Source organism: Micropterus salmoides, unplaced genomic scaffold (genome assembly GCF_014851395.1).
Source record: "Micropterus salmoides isolate LMB-PRFRI ecotype aquatic unplaced genomic scaffold, ASM1485139v1 Ms_hic_scaffold_21, whole genome shotgun sequence".
Classification (NCBI taxonomy): Eukaryota; Metazoa; Chordata; class Actinopteri; order Centrarchiformes; family Centrarchidae; genus Micropterus; species Micropterus salmoides.
Window position 1 is genome coordinate 24,365,786 of NW_024041262.1, and position 17,944 is coordinate 24,383,729.

General features: G+C 43.4%; 2 protein-coding genes across 2 annotated transcripts; both read left to right on the forward strand.

Annotated features, from left to right (window-relative positions):
• Positions 1 to 6,305: 6,305 nt before the first annotated feature.
• LOC119916467 lies at positions 6,306 to 15,031 on the forward strand. Its single transcript, XM_038736499.1, has 11 exons — positions 6,306 to 6,643; positions 7,386 to 7,487; positions 7,717 to 7,776; positions 8,393 to 8,494; positions 8,590 to 8,935; positions 9,051 to 9,333; positions 11,060 to 11,151; positions 12,635 to 12,819; positions 12,906 to 13,070; positions 13,214 to 13,362; positions 14,217 to 15,031. The coding sequence occupies exons 1-11, from the start codon at positions 6,450 to 6,452 to the stop codon at positions 14,516 to 14,518; spliced, it is 1,980 nt and encodes a 659-aa protein (XP_038592427.1). The 5' UTR covers positions 6,306 to 6,449; the 3' UTR covers positions 14,519 to 15,031.
• Positions 14,803 to 16,198, forward strand: LOC119916470 (gastrula zinc finger protein XlCGF8.2DB-like). Its single transcript, XM_038736501.1, has one exon. It carries the CDS (start codon positions 14,836 to 14,838, stop codon positions 15,778 to 15,780), a length of 945 nt encoding a protein of 314 aa, XP_038592429.1. The 5' UTR covers positions 14,803 to 14,835; the 3' UTR covers positions 15,781 to 16,198.
• The last annotated feature ends 1,746 nt before the right edge of the window (positions 16,199 to 17,944 follow it).

The window sequence follows — 17,944 nt, forward strand, 5'->3', positions numbered from 1 at the left end:
TAAAACTGATTTTAACTGATTTGACTGTTTTTGTTGTTGACTCCATTTTTACAGCTAACTGCTGGATGCTGTTTTCAAACCAACATGTCTGCTACACAGATCAGGTTTGTACATTTTCATTGTTAATCTATTTTTGTTGTTTTGTCAGGTAGTTATCTAGTTTCAAATATATGTAAACTTTAAATGAAATTCCTAAAAAATATATATATACACTGCTCAAAGAAATAAAGGGAACACTTAAACAACACAATGTAACTCCAAGTCAATCACACTCCTGTGAAATCAAACTGTCCACTTAGGAAGCAACACTGATTGACAATCAGTTTCACATGCTGTTGTGCAAATGGAACAGACAACAGGTGGAAATTATAGGCAATTAGCAAGACACCCCCAATAAAGGAGTGGTTCTGCAGGTGGTGACCACAGACCACTTCTCAGTTCCTATGCTTCCTGGCTGATGTGTTATTTTAGTGTTCCCTGTATTTTTTTGAGCAGTGTAAATATATATATCTAATTAGTTGAGCTACATTGCAATTTTTCCACATAAAGTTACCCTTTGGCAGCTACAGGAGTACAAATACTGTTGATTGGTTTGGGAATCACTGCCCTAACAGCTGTTGGTTTACCAAAAGTTTCCGCCTCATCACCTGAGAAAAAAATCAAAAAAGGTCACAGCTCTCTGCGAAGTTTTGTCTAGCCGTGGTACATACCACAGGGTGTTTATTAAGGAGTTCACCGTCGCCCTCCAGGGCCCACACGACAAGCTGGCAGGTGTTTGTGTAATGGTGCAAGGACAGGGACTTTCATCCGCGTTCATGTTTGAAGCAGCTTAATGGACAGGTTTTGATATTTTACAGACAGGGTTTCCATTATGCTTTGTGTGATGAAAATGTCTCCAATTTATCTGCAATATCATATCAAATTGGCAAACTCCATCTGGTGAGGAAGCTCCTGAACTGTTATTAAATGGACCTGGTAGTGAGATTGTTTTCTCAAAGGTCAGAATTGAACTCTATACTATGGCACTATGTTGTCTGTCTGCTTTCAGACCTCTGAATCACTTCACACATTTAATTTGTTCAGCCATTAAAAATTAACAGTCTGATTATCAGGCTACAAGCTTTTTTGCAATGCTGGGAAAGAATACTTTAGCTGCTTTGAGTGTGGTAAACAATATCACTACAAGAGGTCTCTTCAGAGACACATGAAGTGTCATTCAGAAAAAAGATCCTCCAGCTGTCCGGTTAATATAAAATGTTTCAGAGTGAAGCAAAATGTGGATTCACAGATAAGAGTGCACACAGGAGAGAAACCATTTGGCTGTGATGTTTGTGGGAAGAGATTTACAGTCCAGGGAAATCTGAAGAGACACATGAGAGTCCACTACGCACAGTGAGACACGATATAGTGCAAATGAATGGAGCATCTGTATCCTTTGAAATTTCCGCCATTAACAAACGAACTGAAAGGTATGTTATCAATCTAGCATTCACTGCAGAGAACCTTGAACTGTCTGAGCACACATACCCGTGAAGCAGCTACAAGAGCAGTATCACCATCTCAGAGGTTTTACTTGTATCCTTTGATCATGCATGCCCTCTTGTCCTCATTGGCTCTATGCCCATCTCATCACAGCAACAGAGCCGATACTCATGGGGCCCCATGGTGGCCCATTGGCAGTACAGACCAGGTTAGGATGGGATCTCCAAGGTCCAGCCCGCTTAATCCCAACCCGGTGCACCCTTGCCTTCCCTCTTACCTGCTTCAAAAGTGAATTGCTTAGGAATGTAGAAAAACTCTGGCAGATTGACATTTTGTCGTATGTGAATGAGAAGACAGCTACAAGGTCAAAACAAGACAAACTAGCTCTTGATATACTCAATTCAAAGACTATTAGAGTAGAGACAGATGGTGTAATGTGATTTGCCACCCCACTGCTTAGAGCTTCCAACATTCCTGTTCTTCATTCTCCAAAGGAAGCTGTCTTGTCTTCTTATCTGTGCGCTACAGAAAAACGTCTGTCCAAAGATCCCAGACTGTCTGATACATACCAAGAGGAACTGGGTAAACATGTGCAATCTGGCTATGTTCAAAGGAGGATCCCAGTGAGCATGTAGATCAACCACAGGAAACATGGTATTTCCCACATCAAATTGTTGAACACAACAACAATGGAGTTGTGTTAGACTGCTCCTTTGAATACATGGTACAAACCCTAAACAAGTGACTGACTGACACAAAGTGCTGCAGATATGTTGATTCAAAAAGCAATCCAGCCGATCACATAACACGGGACAAAACCCTCCAAGGGCTTTCTCAGCAACGTAGATGGAATAATGGCCCTGCATTCCTTTTGCTGAACACTGACAGCTGGCCTGCAAATCCATGTGTGCCAGCCGAATTAGAGCCTGTTGAGGAACTCAGGAAATCCATATTCTGTGGCTCTGTGCTATCAGTGTGACGTCAAATGGCACCGACCTCCCTGATCCAAACAAATACAACAGCTGGGATGATCTGATAAAAGAAACCAAAAATGTGCAGATCAGAACTCAAAATGCTGCATAATCTCAGAAAGGCATCTTTTTCAAAGGGTCCAATCAGAGTGCTTCCTTGAGGAATTCACTGCCCTCAAAATTGATAAGGTAAAGGTAGCAGACTACTCTCCCTGTCTCCTGAATATGACCCTGATCTTGGTCTCATCAGAGTGGGAGGTTGTCTTCGAAGAGCAGAGACACTTGACCATGACAATGTCCATCTAATTTTATTGGATCCAAGACATCCCATAACCAAACTCATTAACAAACATTATGATGAGAAACTGCTCCATCCAGGACTTGAACGTGTTCTAAGGGAAATGAGACGCAGGTATTGGATTCTGCGTGGTTGCCAAGCCATTAGCAAACATCAGCACCAGTGTCAAGACTGAAATCGAGAGCTAGCCCAATCATTCCCAAAATGGCAGGCCTTCATCCAGCCCATCTTAAACAGCTTAAACTCCCTTTCTGGTCTACGGGCATTGACTGTTTTGGGCCTTTCATGGTGAAAGTTGGTCGCCACACAGAGAAAAGGTGGGGAACCAACCATACAGTGATGTCTTCCTCGCCTCCTTTCTTTCACACGCTCTCTGTATGGTGGTCTTGTATGGTGTGGTCGGTGGGGGCTTGATTAGGCATGCTCAGCCTGCATGGTTTGGATCCCATTTAGCATAAATTTCCCTTAAAATCAGATGCAAAACAGACTGTTTCCAGTGGATGATGCTGAACTTATGGATATTGTTTAAACGCCCTCATGATCTCATTCGAAATGTTTTTTTCTTCCACTATCAGGAGGTTAAAACATTTCATTTGTTGGGGAAATAAAGAAGATAATTTTGGCACTTGTCACTGTGTTAACAAATGTGGGCTGTTATTCCTCCATGACAACAAGGCATGTCAAGATTCGCTGAGGGCAGAGGCAGGAATATAGAGTGTGGGCCCAAATGCAGGACACCAGAGCATGTGCTGTGACCTGGAGAACAGAACAGAGCCGGATGGGGACTCACACCGGACTCCCCATAGAGTCGCGTGTGGGCATTTGCAATCCATATACAGTACCTGCTGCTGTATTTCTTCTGTTAAAAACTGCCAGGTCCCTGTCAGCACTCGACTACAGTGATGTTTATGTTTACCTTGTGGGGAATCCCTCACCTAACACAGTCCAAACTTGTCTCCTTCTCAATTAGCGCATTGGATAGCACAATAACCATCTTGCATTTTGGCAACACAAAAGTAACAAACTCAAAGTAACAGTGTATCGCTTGCTCCCTAGTTGGCAGTCAGCAGAAAATAACGTATTTTTTGCCCTCCTTAGGAGCTTTTACCTTTGAACATGATGATTAAAACTCCAACAGAAATTCTCAGGCTTACTCAAGGTGAAGCAGAAGTCCAAACAAAGGCAGGTAGACAGAAGGAGGGTCAGAGTCCAGGGGTGGAAAAACAAAATAGAGTCTCTGTGTCCATGGTTGGAAAGGGTCAGAGCAGGGAATCACAGGATGGTGATCGGTGGAAGGGAACGGGACCAGACAGGGAGAATCAGGTGGATAGCTTGAAGGCAGAACAGGGGAACTGAGTTCACTGAGTGAGGGAAGAAACCCTCCAGATGCTAGACAGAAGACAGACGAGGATTAGAAACTTCAGGATGGGCAGGAGGCCGGGCAGGAGGCCGGGCAGGAGGCCGGGCAGGAGGCCGGGCAGGAGGCCAGGAGGCCAACGACAAGGACTGGAAATCTCAGGATGCCAGGCAGGAGACCAGGCACAGGGCCAGGAGAAGGCTGGGCAGGAGGCTGGCGACAAAGGTGAGACCTCTCCAGAGGCTGGACAGGAGGCCCTTAGGAGGCTGAGCAGGACTGAAGGCAGCGAAGCAGCAGAGCAGGGAACCAGAGACAAGGCCGCAGGGCTGACGACAGCTGGGCTGGGAACCGACAACTGGACAGCTAGGCCCAGGGACTGGAAAACCGGCCTGACGATCAACGACTGGGCAGCTGGATGCCTGGATCCTTGGACTCCACTGGCGACTGGATCGGAGAAGTCAACAGCTGGGCTGAAAGCTGGTTGAGCCAGGGAAACTGGAGTTGGCAATAACTCCAGAGCGGGGGTCTGCTGTTGCCCAGGGGAAACTAAAGCTAGCTGCATCTGTTTGGAGACTGGGGGATGCAAGTACACAGGGGCAACAGGTAATTGCGGTTCTTGTGGCCTAGGGGAGATGGCCAGGCGGGTCCCCACAAGAGTGATTGTCGGGGATGTTCGCTGACCCGGGTGCAGGATGGTTAACAGGAGTGCTAGCTTTCTGACTAGATGACCCGAGGCTTGCTTCTTGCCATCTGCACTGCTCCGATTCCGACTTGTATCCCCACACCTGCTTTGCGCCTCACACCTTGAGCAACTCCAGAGAAGAATAGGGTCCATCCCCTATCAAGGAGTGCGGTTCCAGAACCAAGACTGTGCGTGGAGGTCAGCCCCACCAGATCTAACTGGTAGCGCTCCATCTCCCGCACAAGCTCCTTCCCCCACAGAGAAGTGACGTTCCACGTCCCCAGAGCCAGCCTCTGCCGCCCAGGTCTGGTCCGTCGAGGCCCCTGTCCTTCACTGCCACCCATGTGGCAGCGCACCCGACCCCTGCAGATCTTCTGATGGGTGGTGAGTCCAAAGGATGGAGAGGGGTGTGCAACGTTGCTTTTTCGGGCTGTGCCTCGCCGGCGAGGCCTCTCTCTGGGCCTGGCTCCAGACGAGGGCCTGGGGCTTCCTCCGGGCAGGGTCTCTCCTCCTCTTCCTCGTTGTTTCATCAGGCATCTTTATGAAGCATTCTCAGTCTGGCCCCTCACCTGGAACCACTTTGCCTTGGGAGACCCTACCAGGAGCACTAGGCTCCAGACAACACAGCCTCCAGGCTCACCGGGGCACGCAAACCTCTCCACCACGATAAGGTGATGGTTCCCGGAGAGACTGTGTGCTTCTCCCTATATTGCAGTTCTGTGTCCATGCATGCAGCAAACTGAAAACACTCTGTCAAAGCGTCCACACAAAAAGGGAAGGAAGCCATCTGACTGTGTGGGGAGCAAGCTTGTTGATGTGTGCAGGTAAAGTAGGCTCTCCCATCTGACTGGTCCACCAATGGGGGAGAAGTTCACCCCTTGAGACACAGCCCCTCCTCATTTGTAAAATGAGGCAGAAATGCATAGAGAAATGTAAAAAGGACATGCAGAAATAAATACCATTGGGGAAATAAATAGGGTAGAAAATGCAACAGAAGAATAAAACAGACAAAAATATTAAAACACACACATAAATAAAAACATTTAAAAAAGAAGTAATTAATAAATAAAGTTGAAGATTATAATGGACAATAAATAAATAAGGTAATTATTACAAAGGTGAATAGTAAAGAAGCTATTAAAATAGATATATACATTTATGTCTCCTTGTATAATTTAATTACTACCTACATTTATTTATTTACCCTAACTCTAGAATACAGGGTTATCCAGGCAGAGCCAATCAGAGGTTCGCGCGCCGGTCATTGTTTACAGTCCGACTAGCAACTTCGGAGACATCAAGATGACATTTCGGCTAAACTCTATAAACAGAAATCCGCCTTTAAATGCAGATACATTTGTTTAGCTAAAAAAAAAGCTAAATGGTCGTCAGATGATAGCCGATGGGTTCAGATTTACATTTCGGCCGATGCGTTCCGCCTCTTTTGCGCTCCACACGGACTGTTTACCTGCATGCAACCAAAGCCCGCTGCAACGTGATTGGTCAATACTCCCCGGACTACAGGCGGAAACCGGAACCTTCCTCTCCTGCAGACCCTGCATCCATGTGCAGATGGTAGAAAACAGACGGAGGAGAAGAAAGAAGATGAGATGAGTTTGAAGTGTTTGCTGGCTAACCGAGAAGCCAACATTTTGACAAATGGAGGATCGTACGTGTTATTTAGCAGAAGAAAAAGCGACGGAGCGAAAAGAGGAAGAAGTGAAACTAAATGTGGACAGACGACGGCAGAAAACAATGATCAACATCGGTGCGGCCTTCCCCAAATGGAAATCTCTGATGAGGGACAAATGTTTTCAGAGTGACGCCGAAGTTGCCTGTTTTCTGCTGCACAGGTAATTTAGCCCGATCTAAACGCACCGTGTTGTTTGGTAGCTTCAGCTGGAACATGGCCACAGGGAGACTTACCAACTCAGTAATTACTACCAGGACTGTAGTTTTACTTTCATGCGACAAATCCTACAATTTATCTTCGTTATTTGGACCCAACAGACCCGAAAATTACTGCCAATCAAAGTGTAACGTTAACCAGAAACCTTGGAGCTCATGTCAGCCAGCTGCTAACACAGCCACACTTCATATTTTACAGTCCTGCTGGGAAAGATTTATTTATTAATGCTGATTATTCAGTCAAAACGCTGTGCAGTGCCTATCAAAGGTCAAACATGTTGTTTACTTGCTCTGTTTGTTTACAAAAAGGAGCGATGTTGTTGTTTGTCATTGCACATAGGTGGAATCTGATGCACAGGTCCATGCCATGGCCAAAGGTTGATTTGCATCCCACAGCCTCCATTAATGGATTTGTGTTCAGTTTATATTCAAAGAAACTGTTCATCCAAGTGAACAAAATTACATTTATGTTTCAGACACTTTTATATATTTCCCAGTTTGTTCACTATCCATGCCTGAGATCATGCTTGTAGTTGACCTGATAGTTGCTATTCCTGATTTATTTTGGTGAGTTTGTCCAGGCGAGCCGACCCTCCCAGCACCTTAGGACGTAACAGAATGTATTACAGGGGTGTGCAGCTGTGTCATGTAGCACTTATTCTCTTGATGTTGCTGCTGTTTCTCCAGCTATGAGAGAGGATCTGCAGCATCGACTCCCATGAAGGAAACACCTGTTCAACTCACAGCTGCAGCAGTGTCTAGCATCGGTGCTTCTGGAAGGATGAACAGGCAAGTCATTAATATAATATATACAGTATAGCTGCTGTATCTCCATATGTGGGATGTATCATGCTCTGGTTCTTCTTTTCAGAGATGAGCGTCTGAATGTCATTGCAGAATCCACAGAAATGAACCTTGAACAAAGGAAACAGTTCAACTGTCATAACTTCTTTGCACTACATGTCTTCTGTTTTTTGTATATTCATAATTTATATATTTTAATGCTTTTTTTCTACAGCTTACAGGACATGAGCATGGATGAGAAGCACAATGTTTTCAGTAACCCCTTGAACAGTGTGTAACCCCTTGAACAGTGTGTAATGGCGCTTTTCCATCACTGCTACCAGCTCAGCTCGACTTGCTTTGCTTTAGATCAGCCGTTGTTGCTGGACTCGTCTGCTGTGTTTGCTGCAGTGGTCTGTGTGACTGTGGGATTGGGGGCTCTGTGAGTGTAAAGTTGATTATGTTACACAGTCTACACAGTCACACCTTAAAACTTACCAGAAATGGATTTAGTGATGAAAGTTGGATATTAGTTTTACGTTGGACGTTCCATAGAACTTCAAACTAACTTCATCGCGGTGCAAAGCGCCGTTCCCTCAACAAAATATTACTGTAAAGTGTGGGATTTTTAAAACAACAAATATATAAACGACAGACGTTTTTTTCTACTGTCAGTCATATCGCACAGGCCTAGCCTCAGCTCAAATCAGCTGGTGTGGAACCTCGATGGAGGTGATACGAGCAGGTTCAACTTTTCCCCAATGGAAACTAAAAAAGGTGAGTAGAGGCGAGTCGAGCTGGTACCATGAGGTGGAAAAGGGCCATAAGTAGTGCTTCATAATGACATTTATTACTATTTAGTGTTCTCTCTCTATAAGTTATTGTTTTATGAATATGTCCTCCTTTTACAGAATTGATTGGACAGATGAAGGCTCCTCTTCCTTTCATGAAAAAGATGATGGAGATAAAGATGACAGCTCTGATGAAGAGGATCTTCCACCCATTTGTATACGGTGTGTTATCAGTCAGTCTTTACTCTGCTATTGTTCTGTGATGCCAGCTTTTATTCAAATCTTTACACATATGCCTTCATGTTGTGCCTCAACAGAATGGGTGGAGCATTAAAGAAAGCACCATCGATCGATCGACTTCCAGTTATTGGAACGGGCGAGGCAGCGCATGACCAGCCTGCACGTGAAGACCCTCCTGATGAGGCTTCTCCCTGTGATCAGGACCCTGTTTTCCCATCCCCACAGCAGGTCCTTTGTGAAGATGACATCGTTGGTGCCAGAGCTTCAATAGTATACGAGGACTGCTTGAGACAGCTGGCTACATTTCTGATCCTGCCTGTGAAAAAATGTACAGGCCTTTTAAAGACTGGTGTGGTGTGTGACTGTGTTGCCCCCTTTGAGATCAACATCACTTCCAAGGGCACAGCAACGAGTGTCGAATGGGTAAGTCCTGACAGTCGCAGCGTATCATAACTGTAAATTCCCATTAAAAGACATTTGTAGTGAAAGCCAGTGCTGTACATGCCAAATGCAATCCTGCCTTTTCTTGGACTTTCAGATCTGTCCCAATGGACACAGCTTGTGGAGGTGGAATTCCCAGCCTGTAATGAAGTGTGGGACGCAAGCTGGAGATTTTCTCTTGTCCACCAACATTTTGTTGTCTGGCAACGACTATGCGAAGGTCGCCCTCTTGTTCAAGTTCATGAACATGGGGATGGTGAAGAAGAACACCTTCGTGTCCATTCAGGACGCTTACTGTGTGGACACAGTGAAGAGCTTCTGGGAAGAGAGGAGGACTGAGGCCCTCAGTGGCCTTCAGGGGAAAGATGTTGTGGTCCTAGGTGCGTAGCTGAAACTTTACCATGTTATACAAGTATTGAAGACATTAGGCAGTGTGACTGTATGTAAGCAGCTAACTCATTTATATAATTTTTGGATTTTATTTTTATTACTTTTTTTTTCAGCAGAGAATGACACCAAGGGATCATTCATGTTTCCACCATCAACAAGCAGCAGACATCCTGCAACTCTGTCGTCATGGAGAAGGAGGGTTTTATCGAGACTGTAGACAAGCTTACATCAGAGATAAATCAAGAGGAGATCTGCACAGATGCTAATGCCCAGATCACAGCCCTTATGAGTAAGTACTCATCTGATATAATGTACAAATACATGTCAAATCTTTGCAGAGCAACATGTTGGCATCTGTAGCTGCACTATCTTACAAAAGTGAGTACACCCCTCACATTTTTGTAAATATTTGATTATTTTATCATGTGACAACCCTGAAGAAATGACACTTTGCTACAATGTAAAATAGTGTCTGTACAGCTTGTACAACAGTGTAAATAAACGCATCAAAATAACGCATCACAAAGCCATTAATGTCTAAACCGCTGGCATATTTCCATAGCGAGGGTTCCAGTATCCGCATCAGGAGGTGTAGCTCCTCAGCCGGCTTGTTCGCTGCAGGTTTGGAGGCTTTAGTGTTAGGCATGTTGTCTGGATGTTGTTAAGCATAGTTTTAGGGTCGTAACTTTCTTTTACAATTAAGTAAATAGTCAAGTATAGCTCTGTAGCAGCGGGTGCTCAGCAACGGTCGACTGCTCAGGGTGGTGGGGGCTATGGAGTAAGGGGTGGTGATGGAGCAGTGGATAAGATGCATGCCTTTGGTGTGAGAGACCCAGGTTCAATTCCCCACTGTGACATGTCTACCAATGTGTTCCTGAGCAAGACACTTGAGGCACGCTCCAGAGGCTTGCGACCTCTGACATATATAGCAATTGTAAGTCGCTTTGGATAAAAGCATCAGCAGCAGATTACTGTCAGTCTAGAACATTGTATGGTGACAGCATCACTTGGCCACTAATGACCTTTTAATATCTGCTGATGATGGCATGTGCTCAGTCCTAGTACTCCTATACCGTAACCCTGCATTTGACACTATTCATCACAACATCATGTTTCGACAGACTGTGGTACTGGGTGGAGATATCTGGTACAGCTTTAAAATGGTTTTCATCCTACCTGTCAAATAGGAGGTTCTGTTTCTTTGTGAATAACTATGTCGCTTCATTCTGTCCAGTAAAATATGTTGTGCCTCAGGGGTCGGTCTTAGGACCCATTTTATTTTCCTTTTTATTTGCTTCCCCCTGGAGACTTTATTGAGAAACATGGTGTCTCTTTTCATGTTTATGCTGATCACACAGATCTACTCAGATCCACAGACCCTGGAATGCTGAGTTCACTTACCGATTGCCTTTGTGATGTCAAAAATTGGATGTCAAATAATTTCCTCCAGCTCAACTCAGACAAAACAGAGATCCTGGTCATTGGGTCCCAGCAAATGGCAAAACAAATACTGCGATCTGCAGTGCACTGCACACTGCTGTGCACAAAGAGACCAGAGTGTCGAACACACAGCACACTTTTTTTGTTTAATATAATCACACCCTTTATGTAATTGAATAGGGTGACATCGCAATTGAGATTAGATTAATTGTGCAGCCCTAGTTGAAAAGATGATTGAAATATTGTAGTAATAATAAATGCTTCCCCACTTCACAGACCCAGATGAAGGCAGATGCAAGGATCTTGGAATCCATCACAGTCAGGACATGTGGCATGGTGCCAAGAACCTGGTCAAAAAAATAGCTGCTGTAAGTTGAATAAGTGACTCATGTTACTGTCTACAGTATGTATTCTTCAAAAAGTGACTATATCTTAAATCAGGGGTATTTAACTATGTGCCATTCCTCACAGAGTACGTATGTTTTCATTCCAATCAAAGACAAAAAAGTTGATTTCATTGTTTAGCCCCTCCTCTCTGGCTGAAGGTGTGTTAATCACTGAAATCATCTGGTGTAGTCTGTGGTTGGGATTAAAATAGGACCATTCCTCTTTACAATACTGTTTCAGTGCAGCAGTAGTCTTGGGATGTCTGGTGTGAATCGCTCTTGAGGTCATGCCACAGCATCTCAATTGGGTTGAGGTGAGAACTTTGACTGGGCAACTTCAGAAAGCAGATTTTCTGCTGCTGAATCCATTCTGTTGTTGATGTACTTCTGTGCTTTGGGTCGTCCTGTTCTATCACCCAGCTTCTGCTGAGCTTCGATTGGCGGACAGATGGCCTTAGAGTCTCAAATTTCTTGTTGATTTCATGTTTCCGCTGATGCTACAGGCTACCAGGCTCTGAGGCAGTAAAGCGCCCCAAACCATGATGCCCCCTCCACCATACTTTAGAGTTGGGATGAGGTTTTGATGTTAGCATGCTGTGCCTTTTTCCTCCACACATAAAGTTGTGTGCTCCTGTCAAACAATCATTTCATCTGTTCACAGAATATTTTGCCAGTAGTGCTGTGGAACATCCAAGTTCTCTTTTGCAAATTTCAGATGCGCAGTAATGGGGTTTTTTTGGACAGCATGGCTTCCTCTATGGTGTCCTCCCATGACCTCTATTCGTGTTTAGTGTTTGACATATCGTAGAGTTGTCTACACAGTTCTAGACATTTCTGTAAGTCTTCAGCTGCCAATCTCGGATTCTTCTTAACCTTGTTGAACATTCTGCACTGTGTCCATGCAATCATCCTTAAGAGGATGGCAACTCTTAGGGAGCGAAGCAACAGTGCTGAACTTTCTTAATTTATAGACAATTTGTCTTACAGTGAAACAGCAAGGCTTTTAGAAATACTTTTTCTAACCTTCTCCACCTTCATGCAATCCGCAATTCTTAATCTTAGGTCTTTTGAGAGCTCTTTTGTTCGAGGCGTGGTTCACATCAGGCAATGATTCTTAAGAATAGCAAACTCATAATTGGTGTGTATTTTTTATAGGGTAGGGCAGCTCTTATAATCACATCCAATCTTGTCTCATTGGACTCCAGGTTGGCTGACTCCAATTAACTTCAATTTTAAAATTAGTCCAATAAGTCTTCATCCTATGGGTTCACATAATTTTCCCACCCTGCACTGTGGATGTTTACACGGTGTGTTTAACATATAGTTGTTTGTGTGGTATTAGTTTAAGCAGACTCTGTTTGTCTATTGTTATTCAAACAAGTTCAGATTCTATATTGTTTATCTTACTCTGTTAATTCATTTCCATGAGAGGCATCTTTTTATAGTGCTACTCTGTTTTTTACAGGCACTGTGGCTTGGTATCATTCACCATGTGTGTGACATTCCCACCTGGACTATGGGAAAGTGTCAACATGTGCACCTTAAAGAAAAGGCGTGGATCCAGAAAGACTCCAGGTGCCACAAAGCTTTAGTGGACATCATTCTAAATAAGCGTTGGCTGAAGCATGTGCATAAATACCTGCTCTTCAGGTAAAATGTCCACATGTTTCACACAGATGTACATTATGATTATTTGTGCTTATTTAATTACATAAATACATTTTTTGTTGTATCAGATCAGCTGCAGACCTAGAGGCTTTCCAGAATCATATATTGATGTATGCCAGCAAGCGCTTCACCTTCAGTCCCCCAGTTTATGAGGCAAGAGTTCTGCTTGCTGCTCTGGACTATAACTTCCACCGGAACCGATCAACAATGAAAACAGCAGAAGGCAAAGAGATGTACGTTTTACACTTGAAATATTTACATTCCCATTTACAATCTGTGTATTCAATGTGGTAATTATTAACATTTTGCCATTCAAGGTTATCAGTTGTTATAATGACTAATTGATTTTTAATGGTTGAAATTTGCATAATTACAGTTTCAGAAGGCTGTACAAGAAAAACAGCAGAAGACACAAGTTATACGCCCTGAAGTCTGGAAAAATCTACTCATACATCTCTGATCTGCAAGCAAGGATTGTAAAGAGGAGAATCACAAGTGGAGTGGCAATGCCTAAAAAGAAGACCGGTAAGACTTTGTTTTCCTCCAGACCCAAAGTTGATGGTGACTAAAATTCCCGAGGTTTATTATTACCGTGCACATTTTAATTACCATGATAACCGGGTTTGGTTACCGCTCTATTATAAACTTACAGGAAATACTGTCCAGCATCAACCGAAGTTAGTGTCAGTCTCCCAGAAATATGCAGCGTGGCTTTGTTTGGGTCAGTGACAACACGGCGGAAGTTTGTAAGCTAAAGCTCTCAGTGTTAGCTGCTCTTGTAAAAACGCTACACGTTGTTCTGCGTCTGTGTGCGCTGTGTGTCTGCAGACTCTGTTCGTCCACTGCACGAGAACACGTTAAGCAATTTAGTGAACCAACCAGCACATCTTGTTTTTTTAAATCCAGCAGCTATCAAATTAGTTGTAAAAGTGTCTGAACAGGAGAAACACTGCAGACTCCTCTGTATTTATGTCAGTTGTCGGGCTCATTGCAGTTACTATCACTGTCTTTTAAAGACTTATTTGTTTTCATGTAATTGTGCATGGGGTCATTACCTCTATACTATAAAATATAAAATCTTGATAATGATAATGCTCACTTAGATGGTTTTCATATGTTTGCAAAAGGTATTGGCTGTTATTTTATTGTTTATGCAAACAAAATGTCAAATTTATTTGTAGTTTTCAATATAAAACTTGTTGAAATGGTTTCACTGTGTATATCAGTACATTTTAATCTTTTTTTGGCACATTTTTTACAATACTGTGATATTATATATAATATTTGGTAAGGAAACTCCATCTTACACATTATAGATATGTTTGTACGATATTGTGTCCTAGAAAATGGCTGCCAACATTTTTTGGTGTGTGTTTCAGTGCCTGCAGATGTCCAGCAGCTGTTGGTGATTAAAGAAGAGACTCCCTCTGAGTGGAGCCCCAGTCTGGACCAGGAGGATCCAGAGCTCCTACACATAAAAGAAGAACAGGAGAAACTCTGGACCAGTCAGGAGGGAGAGCAGCTTAATGGACTGGAGGAGGCTGATATCACCAGGTTCCCATTCACTGCTGTTCCTGTGAAGATGAGGAAGAGAAACCTCAGTCTCCACAGCTTCATCAAAGACAAACTGAGGACAACAGAGAGGCAGAGCCTTCAGCCAGCAGCTCAGCTACGCAGATAAAAACAGAAACTGATGGAGGATCAGAACCTGCTGGGAACCTTGATCCAGATAGTCATTTACAACCAGATACTGATGAAAAAGCTTCAGACACTGAAGTCAGTGAAAATGACTGGCAAGAACCTTTGTCAGATTCTGAAGCTGAAACTGAAGACAGTGACAATGGTTGGAAGGAGACCAGAGCACCTGAGTCAGGTGTAAATGCTCTGAAATATAAGGAAGCTCCTGTAAGTGATGCAGGATGTAATGCTGGGAAAGAATCATTTAGCTGCTTTGAATGTGGTAAACAATATCACCTCAAGGGGTCTCTTCAGAGACACATGAAGTGTCATTCAGGAAAAAGGTCCTCCAGCCGTCTGGTTAATAAGAAATGTTTCAGAGTGAAGGAAAATGTAGATTCACAGATGAGAGTCCACACAGGAGAGAAACCACTTGGCTGTGATGTTTGTGGTAAAAGATTTTACCAGCAGGTACATCTTAAGGAACACACGAGAGTGCACACAGGAGAGAAACCATTTGGCTGTGATGTTTGTGGGAAGAGATTTAATATCCAGGGAAATCTTAAGAAACACATGCGAGTCCACACAGGAGAGAAACCATTTGTCTGTGATGTTTGTGGGACGAGATTTACAGAACAGGGGAATCTTAAGACACACATGAGAGGCCACACAGGAGAGAAACCATTTGCTTGTGATGTTTGTAGTAAAAGATTTAATCAGCAGGTACATCTTAAGGAACACGTGAGAGTGCACACAGGAGAGAAACCATTTGTCTGTGATGTTTGTGGTAAGAAATTTACAGAACAGGGGAATCTTAAGACACACATGAGACTCCACACAGGAGAGAAACCATTTAGCTGTGGCAGTTGTGGTAAAAGATTTAACCAGCAGGTACATCTTAAGGAACACATGAGAGTCCATAAAGGAGAGAAACCATTTGGCTGTGATGGTTGTGGGAAGAGATTTACACATAAGGGAAATCTTAAGAAACACATGAAAGTCCATACAGGAGAGAAACCGTTTCGCTGTGATGATTGTGGTAAAAGATTTAATCAGCAGCCACATCTTAAGAGACACATGAGACTCCACACGGGAGAGAAACCATTTGACTGTGGTGGTTGTGGGAAGAAATTTACACAACCGGAAAATCTTAAGAACCACATGAGAGTCCATACAGGAGAGAAACCGTTTGGCTGTGATGTTTGCAGTAAAAGATTTAATCAGCAGCCACATCTTAAGAGACACATGAGAGTCCACACAGGATAGAAGTTGTTTACGAAGCACGTTGGGAAGAACCACAGCAGTTTTCATTGTCTTTTAGTGTTTTGTTATATATTGTTTTTGGCTTTCTCTTGTGTTTATTTTAAAATACACTACATAGACAAAAGTACTGGGACACCCCTGTACCAATACTTACGGGAGGGGCTGTTTTTGCATGTTATTTTCTTTGTTAAGGGAAATTTTAATGCTACAGCATACAATCTTTGACAATAGTTCTTCCAACATTTTGTGTTTGAACTTTTCCTGTTTCAAAATGACAAGGCCCCTGTGCACAGACTAGTCGGAAATTGCGAGCCAGGCCATCTGAAGACTGAAGACACACACTTCTGGTTAGATTCTAACTGCCTTTCATTTGCTCTGTACCCGTACTCTGCATAACACAATAAAGTTGATTGTAATCTAAGCAGAAGTGGTCCTAAATAAAGAGATGTTTGGGAGTGGAAAGAGCTGGCTCTCGGACAGCAATGGAGCCATAAGATCCGGCTCCCCTGAAAGAGTGAGGCAGAAATGAACTCTTGACTAAAAATGACGAAGCAAGACTTTTAATCCCATTAAGACGTTCTTTAGTGAGTAAACAAAGGCCAAAAATACATGCATATATAGCGTGTGCTAAACAAGAGTTACAGCAGTGCTTCCGGCCACACAAGTGATGTCATCACCTCACGTACTCTTTTTCCTAGAGCCTCCTGGGTAATGAAGTCCCCTTTTTAATGTAACTCCAAATGAAATGAAATGCAGTTCTCCCTTTAACTACATATTCAACAGATTTATGAATATAAATGTTAACTTATATCTTAACTTATTAATCCTTATAAATAATATGTTCTCTCAAATAAATTCTCAACAAAAAGAGCCTTAATTCCCCATTACTACTGGTTTAGGGTGAAATTTCAAAACCAACTGAAGTCCTATCTAAGGCTTCAGTTTTTTGCCCAGATTCTGTGTACTACAAGGTGTTCTGTGGGCCCTAGAAGTTTACATGCTGCTGAGCATTGTTCGCTGAGAGCCATCCAAAATTGCATAGGTATCTATAGTACGTTGTCTTTTCCATAGGATCACTTTGACCATCTTTAGAAGGATTTTGGGAGCGCTGGACTGGGGATTCAGATATAGGAACTTGGAGTCTCTCTCTCTTTGGTTAACATGGTGAAGAATGCCCACATGTTTCTCACTGGGGGACATTGCTCTTTCAGATTGCAGTTCATTGCCATATGTGGTCCTGCACACCTCCAACATTTCATTTCCTGTTTAATCCAGGCTAATATGTCCTCTGTTCTCAGACCCTTCAGCTCTTTGCATTAGATAATTGAATTGAAAAGCTGAGTTGCTGTATTGGCATGCTTTTGGCCAGTTTACCTGAATGGGAAGAGGTATGGGGTTGGGTGTTGGTACCATGCAGTATGGTGGCTGCTTTTGGGGGCAGGCCTTGGTGCTAAACTCCTGATCTGAATGGTGGTTTTAAGAGTCAGATGTGTGTCTTGAGCCGCCACTAACTGACACTGAGCCATGTAGCAAAATCCACCAGGGTAAAGTGGGTTCTGGCCGGGCTGAACGGATATAGCATATGAAGTTGGCTACTGAATCAGCTGGTAGCTTGCTAAAGAGATGCTTTACATGAGATGAACAGGCAAGTTCAGCTGCTCCCTCACACTCCCCCATAGCCTGCATCATTCCTACTAGGGATTGGACTCTTAATTGCTTTTTGTGGAACGCCTGAAAATCACCAGGTTAAACATTTTGTAGACCTCATATAGTGGTCATCTATATCAAGGCTAAATGGTGGGGCTGCCCATACTGTTGGTCTAGAGTGGCCAATGAGTTCGTATAAAGCAGTGGGTCATGAGCTTAGACCAATGCAATATAACGTAGCGTACAGTTGTGGGTTGTGTATCAGAGCTTGGGGGCCTTAATGGGGGAATGACATTACAGTATTATTGATCAGCTTGGTTATGGTCATAAGGATACTGGGGCTGCATTACAGAGTTTGACCAGCCTGCATGAGCAGGAGGCAACTGAGGAGGTGCTAATGGTACCTGAGATGAAGAAGCACTTGTTGGGGAGGAGGCCTACTGGAATGGTGGGGTTGCTGGAGGCACCTGAAACAGTTTGTGTCCGCAGTGGGAGGGGTCAGCTACAATCTTTCCTGCAC

What these genes read in the sequence shown, in the direction of transcription:
- LOC119916467 (XM_038736499.1), top strand. Translation starts at nt 6,450, where the DNA reads ATGGAGGATCGTACGTGTTATTTAGCAGAAGAAAAAGCGACGGAGCGA. An exon ending in CAGCAACGAGTGTCGAATGG is followed by an intron (nt 8,936 to 9,050) that starts GTAAGTCCTGAC and finishes TTGGACTTTCAG; the next exon opens with ATCTGTCCCAATGGACACAG. An exon ending in GAAAGATGTTGTGGTCCTAG is followed by an intron (nt 9,334 to 11,059) that starts GTGCGTAGCTGA and finishes CCCACTTCACAG; the next exon opens with ACCCAGATGAAGGCAGATGC.
- LOC119916470 (XM_038736501.1), top strand. Translation starts at nt 14,836, where the DNA reads ATGAAGTGTCATTCAGGAAAAAGGTCCTCCAGCCGTCTGGTTAATAAG.